Source organism: Andrographis paniculata, unplaced genomic scaffold (assembly GCF_009805555.1).
Source record: "Andrographis paniculata isolate CXL003 unplaced genomic scaffold, ASM980555v1 Contig70END, whole genome shotgun sequence".
Lineage (NCBI taxonomy): Eukaryota > Viridiplantae > Streptophyta > Magnoliopsida > Lamiales > Acanthaceae > Andrographis > Andrographis paniculata.
Window position 1 is genome coordinate 791,214 of NW_026137607.1, and position 11,748 is coordinate 802,961.

General features: G+C 32.0%; 1 protein-coding gene across 1 annotated transcript; it reads right to left on the reverse strand.

Moving 5' to 3' along the window:
- Positions 1-2,489, reverse strand: LOC127264307 (uncharacterized). The gene is made up of 6 exons (XM_051293767.1): positions 2,051-2,489; positions 1,207-1,333; positions 886-1,016; positions 740-802; positions 599-667; positions 1-499 (listed from the first exon to the last, which is right to left on the reverse strand). Exons 1-6 carry the CDS (start codon positions 2,261-2,263, stop codon positions 428-430), a joined length of 675 nt encoding a protein of 224 aa, XP_051149724.1. The 5' UTR covers positions 2,264-2,489; the 3' UTR covers positions 1-427.
- Positions 2,490-11,748: the final 9,259 nt, after the last annotated feature.

Here is an 11,748-nt window from a genome sequence, read left to right on the forward strand (position 1 = left end):
TAATAATAATAATGCAATGTAATTCACCAGCCTCAAGGTTTCATCATTTAAGGCTCATTTTCATTACAAAGGAGCTGCCCACCTATACATACATACATACTTACATATAATATATATATATTGAAGAAAAGGTTCCCCACTGGTTAGCTAAGCATTGAACCATATTTATGCCAACAATGGCCTCTTAGAGAGTGAGTGTCAGTCCACTGGTTCTTGGTTTTAATTAAGACTTTATCTACATAGCTACCCCTCTGCAAACTATATAGTCACAAAGGGTGGAGAGGGTAGGGTAGATATACATTCACATTCTGGGGTGGGGGTGGGGGTGGGGGTGGGGTGGTTCAAACTGTCTCAAGCTTTGTTAGAGAGTCAGGCAGGCCTCAAGATGAGTATTTGGAGCATAATAGATATGTATATATATCATATATCATTTGCAAACTGTCTTCAACCTCTTGGCAGCTTGCACAAACCCTGTGATCACTTGCAACTCATCCATTTGCTGCACACACATAATAAACATAATCCCGATTATTCGATTTGATTATCAACATAAACATCCACCCGGGATTATCCGTATGACGTTGTTTTAGCATCATACCTGCGATACGAAGTGCCTCTGCACGATTTCAATAAGTTGTTCCTTAGAATGGTTTGGAACAGCATCCACCTATAATCATCGATCAATAAGAATAATTCAATGTTCATATACACATATATATATGTATATAATTTAACTCACTAGATTGAAGTGCAGAAGATATCTCCATAAGGCAGCCATTTCAAGTTTGCTGAGATCGACTTTCTGCGAAAAAGAGAGAAGTGATTTTCTTTTAAAGCCATATTGAATAAAATGATTCTATGATGCTTCTAAGATTCTTTCTTTACCACAGATTCCTTTGGTGTAGAAACAGAATCTTTCGACTGGGAGTCGCGGGAGAGAGAGTGGCTAAGAGTTTTGCTGGATGAACCATACGATCGCTGTCTTGATCTATGCGACTTTTGCACATCATCGAATGCTAAGGATACCGTTGCATGACACAATCAGATTAATTACAATGTCAGTAAATCAATGAAAGAATTTGAAACATAATGGAAAAGATTGAAAAAACAATCTCATGTGACTAAAAAGAATGTTTAATTTGATTTCTTAAAAGGGTTTCATCCAACAATGCAAACAATCAATTTTTAAAGGATACTCAAGCTCACCCATGTCGGCGCCATTCCACCGTAATTGCTCGAACTCAAGATCATCGACTTCTTCGTTACCGGTGGGAGCTTCAATGACACTTAAAGCATTCCTTTGTAACTTAACCTCAATCCCGTTTGTAAGAACCTTGCATCAAGTAAAAAAAACAGGTCCCTAATAAGATCTTTAGATCAACAAGAACTGCCATAGTTTTTCTAGCATCTTCTCCAAATCCAAAAGCATGATAACACACATTGAATTTGCATATTGTTTCTTCTGGAGAGCTCAATTTACAGTAGATTAACCAACAAATTCAAACCTATATTAGCAATAATCAGCCAGAGTAACCCTAGATAATTCTATACAGAGATCTTCAATCTATATTGAGTACAAAGAGGAGCAAATTTATTGTATGTAACAATGAATCAGTTTGCGGTTTGAGGTTTTTCTTCAATAATTCAAACACAAAAGGAAATGTTCAGTAAATATATACATACATATATATATACCTCATGAAAGTACTGTCAACATCATCTCATCACCATGAGTTACTGTGCATAATTAAGATCCGAAATTGCAGTAATCACACAGAGAGCATGCATAGAAAATGCAACAGATCCACTCACGAGAAGAACGCAACTAATCACCATTACCAATATTGGAATCTGAAGTATATCCAGAAGCTATCCTTCACAAAATTCTTCTTTAGTTAAACAAAATCTTTCAACACAATTTGCTATTTCAACTCATCAATTTCTTATAGAACGAACATCCAATCGATTGCTTCAAAACCACACATAATCAATTCTTACTGAAAAAGTAAAACAAATAAACAAAACAATCAACTATTTAATTTATTATTACCAGCCAATGCCATCCGCCAAGGCCTACAGCTTTCTTCACAACTCCTTGAAGCCCTACCAACACAGACTTCGTACGGTTGTTACCAGTCACCACAACCTTCGTGTGACGAGGAAGCACCGAAAGCTCCTCCTCGCTACTATCCCCGCAACTATGCAGCTGCGAAGAGTGAGAAGACAGTCCGCCATTGCTCACCATTGATGCTGCTCCCAGCATTTTCCGAAATTCAACCAAAATCCGGAAAAACAAACTCAATTACGGATCCTCACTGCACAAAATTGGGTCCGATCGAAAGATCTCTCATCGGAGAATCCAAAAACACGCGCTTCCGGCCGGAAAATTGCTGGAAATTGGGGGAAATGTGGATTTCTTTTGGAGAGAGAAAACACACTCAGAGAGAGAGAAGAATGAGAAAGCAAAAAAAATAAAAATAAATAAAAATATAAAATATAAAATATAAAATATAAAAAAAAGAAGATGAGAGAGACTGCGTGTGCGCTCCTGCTTGCTTCTTCGCATACTTTAATTATTGTGTGTGAGCGCTCTGAATCCCGGAGACCTCCAAAGAACGAATAGAAACCCGCCACGTGTCACCGGCGTACATTAGCCACGCCACATAGGACAGTCCGCCGTTGGTTGACTCTTTGACCTTTCTGTCGACGACTCATGAAATGACCATATTGCCCCTGAATTATCTTCTCTATACGCAGCTCCGACATGATCATTTTTGTAAATTCACATGCAATGGCGGGAAATAATTACACGAGAACCGTAACGGGGGGCCGTTTCTGGGCCCACATGTAACAGAGGGTTGGGTGATAGTTAGAGGGTCCCAGGAGCTCGACGCCTGAAAAGATCTGGAACGTTTATTGTGTGGAGCCCACTTGAATAAGTTGAGTAGCTTTATCGGGTGTTGGGTGTCATGGATCTTGGAAGGAGTAGCATTTGAACCTGATGTCTGTATGCACTGTCTTATCCGACATGGCCACGTGTCACCGGAAACTATACGTACACCAATAATTACAAATTCGTATGTATTGATAGCTTACTCTATTTCTCAATTAATTACTTTAATTTCTGCGTAGGCCTCTTATTTTGTCTGCTATCTATCGCATAATCCACTTTTATTTAGGGTGTGTTTGTTTGGAGTTTGTAATTATTTTTTTATTCGAATAATAATAATTGTATAATGTGATATAAATATACATAAACGTATTATTTTTAATGTAAATTAATTTTTAATAAATATAAAAAATAAAAAATAGGGTTATATTCTTTTGTGATTTTTACAAAAGGTTTTTACTATTTAAATTCTTTTTTCTCTCCAAATATATCAAATCAAACAATTTTTTTTTTATATTATACTACGAATTTATTTTATATTCAAAACATTAAATCAACCTCTATTTATATCAAATCAAACAACTATTCAAATTCAATATTTTACTATTAAAAAATTCAAACCCACAAACGAACAAACTCTAGATGTATAATTAGATTTTTTGGCAAAAAATAAATAAAAATTGATCAATATTAAAAATTTGAAGAAATTTTATAAAAGAACACACATATGTTTGCGGATAATACATGTTACTCATGATATTTTATAATATCTGAACAGGTTTTGGGATTTTAAAATGTAATACTCCATCCGTTCTATTAAAAAGTTATAATTTTTTATTTTTGTCCGTCCCAAAATAAGGTTACTATTTTCTAATTTAGCAATTGTACTACTTACGTAACATAATAAATACCATTTCAACTTACAATATATTACACAAATGTTATTACTTTTATATTACACCATACTAATAAGGGTATTTTGTCTTTTTTACTACAATCCAATATAATACTAATATTCAAAAATCTACGTAAAAAAAAAACGTCACCCTTCCAATGGGACGGAGGAAGTATTATAAAAAAGTTTCGGCTAATTTGTCCACTTTAACTTAGATACAGTGCTGTAGGTATTGTATAATTAGTAAATACTTAAAAAATAATTACTAAAAATAATTATAATTTAATAAAAATAGTTATAGATTAAGATTAAATGACCAAATAATTTAATTAAAATTAAAAAATATATATAAATTATAAATTTTAAAATATTCTTAAATATATAATTATATTTTTTTTAAAAAAATAACAAAAGTGGGCAAAGTCAGTACGACGTAAGGAGTAATACTTTATTATTTAACATAATTGTATAAAATAATAATAATGTTGTTGTCATTTTTAATTTATGCATAAATTAATTATACATAATAATATTTTATAAATTATTTAAAAGTTAAAAGAATATTTTTGTATTAATGTAATTATTTTTACTATAATAAAAATAGATACAATGCACAAAAATAGTATAATACTATTTTTAGTTGGGACCTAAGGAGTATTTCTTTTTTTCTAAATCAGTATACTTATTTTTACTTTTTTTTTTTTTTGTTTAACTTAAAACACCAATTTTAATTATATTAAAAAGTAATTTTAAATATCAAAATACTCTTATTTTTATAAAAATATTTATTTTATACTTTTAAAAGAAAAATATAAAATTATATTGCAAACTTCTACTAATTAGGAAAATATTATTATTTATTTATATATTATAATAAAAAATTAAAGCGATACATTACATTTAAATAAAAAATATATTATAAAACACCGGTAAATAGTTTATAATAATATAATACAGTAACAAACATTGGCCGAGTTAGGAAAGTTTTTGGATGGGGACAATTTTTTTTTAATAAAAAATAATATTATATAATAATTTTAAAATTATACAATAGAATTAAACTTTTAAAATTATAAATAACTAATATTTTAGTTCGTTTTTTTTTTTTAACTTTTTTAGATAAATTTGAATATTTGAGGTGTTTAAACTATTTTTTTTAATATTTAACTTAGATGTTTGTAATAATAATATTTTCATTAAATTAATAGGAACGATCCATTATTTAGATTTTAAAATAAAAAAATTTACGAATTTTAATATTATTTGAAAAAACTGTTTTTATAACGATTCATTCAAATGCAAAATTAAACTGTTTGTGCTTTTGATTTCTGTTTTTGTTTTTGCTTTTCGCTTCTGCTTATTTCTTAAGTCAATATAAATGAGCCCTAATTTATGCATGTTGAGGACGTGTTTGTTTAGAGATTTAGATATTGAGTTGAAGTTTGAATAGTAAAATTTTTGAAGTTATATAATTTTATGATGTGTTATAAATATGTGTTGATGTGATGTTTTGTATGTAAAATATATTCTCTCCGTCCCAATCTTGTTTATCATTTTTGTCCGTCCGAAAACAATAGTCTCATTTTCATAAATAACCATATATCACTATAAAACTACCATTACTTTTTCATTATTATTACACAATTGTTACTCTATTTTATATTAATACACTCACAAGGGTAAAAAAAGTCTTTTATCCGTATTTTTTACCCACTGCCAATATAATATGTCAAACATAACTCATACTATAGTTCTGGAACGAAGGGAATACATCTCTTCTTTAAAATGCAACTATTCGTAGTTTATTTATTTTTCTATATCAAGTTACATTATGCGTGTTCATCAACAATCATTAACACTTACACACGATGCCTACGGTGTTATATATATATATATACTAGTCGCTCATTTGTTGCGCTACGTCGCTATTATGTCTTCTTTACTGTAGACACAAGAATTTATGAGGAGTATGATTAGTAAATAATTAAGAATGTATTAGTAAAAATAATTATTGTATAATATAAGTAATTATAAATTAAGATTAAATAATTATTTAGTTTAATTAGAATTAAAAAAAGGGAGACTTGGATTAAAATCCCTGTCAGACAAATATACTTGCAATTCAGTCCCTATTAGAAATTAGTTAGTCTGCAATCCCTACTTTATCAATTAGGTTTGTTATAGCTCCCCAATGTGTATTTTTCCCTCAATCACCGTTATATACGCAACATGTACTCGAAATAGGTTGATCAATACTTCAAATCTTGTAATATATACCTATATTACTTCCCGCTCTACCTCTATTGTAACCTTATATACTTCTAGTTAGAAATCGCGTACCTTTTCTTTTTGTGAATTAAAAAAAAAACAATTAATTCACGATTTAATAAGGGTAAAGGCAGGAAACCTCTCATAACTCCCCTCACACCGATTTTAAACCTTTTTTCTTCAATCTCTAGGCAAACCGATGCTCTCGAACCTCCGGAAATTAAGTAACAACCGATTCGATGCAAAAATGTGAAGAAAACAGCTGACCGCTCCCATCCCCCAAGACAAGCTCGAAGAAGTAAGTGCCAGGTTGGACCTTTTTCAAGTTTTGATTTGTTGACCTTGATATTATACCGTAGTTTGTTCGATTATTTGAGGTGTAAATCTTGGTCCCGTATTTGTATGCATTGGTTTGGTGTTGAGAAGCCCTAAGTGATCGGTGTAGTTTTATTTGTTAATCGGATTTGAAATCATTCGTATATTTGCCTAGATACACCGAGTTGAGTGTTTTATTTTGGCACCAATTTTGGATTATTTTATTTATTTAATTTGTGATTTTTTTAATTTTGTAGATGTACATTTTGTTTAGTTACCCGAAGTTGTATATTTTAGTTTTTTTTATTGTTCGAGTAATGTGAACTTGTGGTATTTATTTACAAATCGGGGAAAGAATACAAATAGGTTATCATCCGATTTGCAGTACCATGTTTTCATAACGAGATGGAGAAAATGAAGAAATGCATATTGGATGAACATATTAGAGCCATCAAAATGACTCAATTCGGCCATTTTCTGGACTGCCCAAAGATAAGGTTGTAGTGGCACCGCCTGCTTGCCTTGATTAATAACTTTAACCCGGAGCCCACGTCATTAAACATCGGAGTTGACATTATGGAAACAACATGATATTATTTTTACCATTTGTTCCCACATGTTAGCATCACCAGATAGCTCATTCCATTACCAATATGCTTGCAAATACATATATATACATGTAATATTAACGTATATAACTTTATAATAGCAATGTAGTTGTGTGGGATGTGGAAATTTGATGTTTAATTGTGCTATATAGGTAATGGTTGTACTTAGCAACAACAACGGGCTTTAATAAGCTATTAGAATTCCAAATGATTACCCAATAATAGAATTCAAATACCATAGAAATAACATGATATTATATTTATCATTCGTTCTTACAGAGTTGCATCATCAAATACCTCAGTGCATTATTAATATACCTGCAGAATATATTTACAAGCATCTACTATTTCATTATATACTTGTGTAATAGAGTTACATACCACTTACTACAATAAAATATACCAGCAGATCCAACCGGTTATATCCTATTGACGCATAAAGTAATTATATTACACTCATTAAATAACGTTACATGCTTTGTAATCACGCTATTGAAAAATATGGCATAAGCTGTTGAATGTAAATGTATCATGCCCAAACCTTTCCACCAAGTATATATGCCCTGGTAACTTGTGTTTCAGAAACCGACCGTTCTTTGTTTGAAACATTCAATTATTGTCGGTAATCAGGGATGAATGTATCATTATAGTATTCCCGCGAATCCCAGAAATCTACGTAATGAATAAACAATACATATTTACCGTAGATGACTGAACAAGTCATAAAGGACTTAGTTAAACTATGTTGGTTGTTACTTGTACATGCTTTATTGTTTTGCCATTGAAAAGTGTGGGCATGTGCTGTCGAATATAAACGTACTGTGCCCAAATTTTTCCATCGGGGTTGGGAGAAGAAGTACTCACACCGAGTTCGAGAATTGGCCATTCCATAAGAGGATCAACTGCAATCAAACACATTAATGGATACTTGCTACTACATAGATAATACCTAAGCAACCATTATTTATACCTTAAATGTCGGTGTTTGTACCCGGAGCACATACTAGCATACCTGCATCAAATACCGATATGCCCTAGCACAGATCTTACGTAACGATAAAGTTGGTATCACATGCTTCAATATCGGGTATATATACCCTGGTAACTTGTGCTTAGGTAACCAACCATTTTCGGTTCAAAATATTCACTTATTGTCGGTAATCAGGGATGAATTCATTGTAATAGTATTTCCATAACACTCTGAATTATATAAAGAGATAAACAACATATTTACTATAGATGACTAAATAAGTAAAAAATGACTTAATTATAGTGTATAATATATGTAGAATTATACTCTAACCTCCACTTATAGATGGCTAAACAAGTTATAAATGACTAAATTAAATTATATTAGTTGTTAGAATATATAATTTATGTCACGAATTGAAAATCTTTAGACTCATTACATAGTAATCTACATCGTAGCACACACAATAATATTCAAGTGAACACGCTAGTCGTAATCTACTATTAGGACTTCAAGTGTTTTTGGCGTAATAGGACAAACACATCTTGTCTAAAATATTTTGACCCATGACATAATAATCCAAACTACTGCACACTTATAAACTCAATATCAATTAGCCAGAAACATTTCAAAGAAGTATAACTTGGTTGAGCTGGTAAGTACTTCAGCATGGCTCCGATGTACCCCCTATAGATTTTAATGTACCAATTCTTATCAAATTATGTACCCGGGCTCTGCTTTCATGTAAATAAAAAATATAACATTATGACATAATTGGGTAATTGTGTACCTGCATACTTTAAATGAATGCCCGAAGTGTATGAAATGGTAATCAACACATATTTACTATAGATTGTTAAACAAGTAATGAGTTACTAGGGTAAGTTATGTTGACTGTTACTCATATACCATTGTTCGTATGGATTGATTAGTTATTAAGACCTATTACCCAGTAATACACACCGTAGCACACAAAATAATCTTTGGTCTACAAAGGTAGAGAGAGGAAGTACTCTCACCGAGTTCGCGCATTGGACCCTCTGCATGGGATTGACTAAAATAAACTACATTTGAAGATACCTGGTACTACAAATCTAACGCCTATTAAATCATTATTTATATCTCTTATATCGAGGTTATACTCGGCTCACATGGTTACATACCAGAATCATAAATGTAGATACCATATATAAGATATTACATACCTACAATAACAATTAAATATACTTCAGTTACGATTACATATGCTCTGGTAACCTATAGTTGGAGAACATGCATTTTTGCTTAAAATATTCACTAAATGACAGTAACCATGAATGAATTCAACCATGGTAGTATTTCTCGTAACACCCCAAAGTGTATGGAAATATAAACAATACATATTTACTATTAATGGTTAAGCAAATCATAAATAATTAGTTAATTTGTATGATAATATTCCGACATTCACTTGTAAATGACTAAACAAGTCATGAGTAAGTAAATTAAATTATATTGGTTGTTAGTATAAATGACTGATGTCATAAATTGAAATTCATTAGAGTTATTACGATTAATCCACATTGTTTCATACACAACAGCATTTAGTGAATAACATACTTGTATAGCGCATGACTCAACTAGATAGGAAAGCCTTCCATACCCCCAAACTCACATGGTGTACAAAATCCTAGTAATTGTGTACTTTCTGTAGTTTAACGTATAACTGAACAACGTAATCTTATGGCAAGGTTTTCGAATTGTGTACCTTCATGGCTCCATTTAATGCCTGTAAGGATTTAGCATATAACCTTCATAGATTCCGAAACAGATTAAGACTTAATCCTCATTTGTATGTTTCTAACGGATGTGACATGATCAACACAGTATGTTCGTGTACTTTATGTCACTGTGATTATTAATTATCAAGACCACACTGATATTGTTGGGACAGTAATACGCTACCACCAGATGTGCTTCGATAGATCAACTAAATACTCCTCCAGATAATTCGTGTGTCTCTATTCATTTATTTGAAACCTTGTGTCATTGAATTATCATACATAAAGGAGAACTGTCACATACCCGTTGTTCATGTTCATATACCATCAGAATATCCAAATTACAACAACAGTTATATTCTTGCTATTGTATATTTACCTTCCACATTACATTTTTATCAATTATGTCAAATGTAATTACCCACCAAAAAGGACATTTAGAACAAAAACAAAAATTACACTTCAAAAGGCCTACGGTACCGCAGCTTTACAATTTCTTTTGTCGTGCCCGAGACGACCACAACGTCCACATTTTCGTGACTATTTTATTTGCTGCGAGTCATAGCATCATTTTTTCGATGCATATTACAATATGTCTTCTCCTTTGAAAAAATATCATGGATAACTCTGTCGAGCTACATCTCGATGTTTTCTCAACATTCTGCCAACTCATCGCCTTTCAATCCCTCTGCGCCTAGCCGTGTCTCCCCACCGCTGCATAAACATTAGGAAGATAACACATACATCTCATTATTCCGTTCCAATGTCACAACACCCGCTCCGCCACCACCTCCATGTCGCCACAACACCCGCTCATCAATGCCCTCCAACTCGCCGCCTTCTCCGACCTCAATGGCATCATTTGAATCAATTTTTTTCCCTATCCGACAAGCCCCACCCAGCTTAAAAAAATTGACAATGCATCCAAAATGCTCGATCCTGGGCACGACGCCATACACATTTCGCAAAGTCCTCACCAAATCCAATCATTTAATCGTCATATCCAAATAAACACATGCCACGAGAGAAAAAGTAAACGTCACCTGATCGAGATGAATTCCCGAGTCCTCCATCCTCGAAAACAAATTGACATCCTTTTTTTCCTGCAACATTTGTTGCAAGCCTGGAGATCATAGCATTCCGTGTTATTATATCTCGTTCAGGCATTTCGTCGAACATCTTCTCAGCAGAACAATCGGTTGAAAAACCAAATATTCACAAATAGATTTTGAATATATTTACATATGGATATGTTTGAAAGTTTGTTAAATGTGAGTAAGCATCATCGAGCAGGGCATTATAATTTTCCACAAAATACTCTGATTTTACCCCTAATCGATATATAGTTACTAACCTAAAAAAAAATTGAGGTTTGTCGATTTGAGCGCGGAGCAATCGGTGTTCGAGATCGACAACCGGCGAATGAATAAGTGATGAAGATCAAAAGAGTGTGAGCGACCAGCACGGCGGATTCAATTTTGTAGTTGCCGGTGTTTCTTCGTGGATTTTGCGATCGAAAAATAACTACAGAGATTTCTTTTTCGTTGGGTGGGGAAGGAGGGTAAAAAGGGAGGAAAAAATAAATAATATGAAAAAGGAGGGAGTGCAGCCCAAGTTTTATCAAATAGGGACTGAATGTAAATAATTTTTGGCAAATAAGGATTTAAATCCAATTCTACCTTAAAAAAAATTAAAAAAATAAAATATTTAAAATAAGATTAAAATGTATAATTTCTTTTTTTAAAATGACAAAATAAATGAAACGAATGAAAATAGAAAGGTATGCGTGATAAATAGGACGAAGGGAGTATAAATTAATTTCAGAAAATACAGAACTTATATTATTATTAGTACAATTGTATTCCAAGATATATTAGTAGTATTCTTTACACAAATAGTAAAGTATTTTATTCTTTTACTATGCTAATTAATTATTATTTCAATAATACGGTCACGTAAGAGTAAAATAAATAAATAAGAGTGAATATTCATATGTATTAATTATTTTTATTTTGTATTATTTCAATAATAGTCAATAAAAA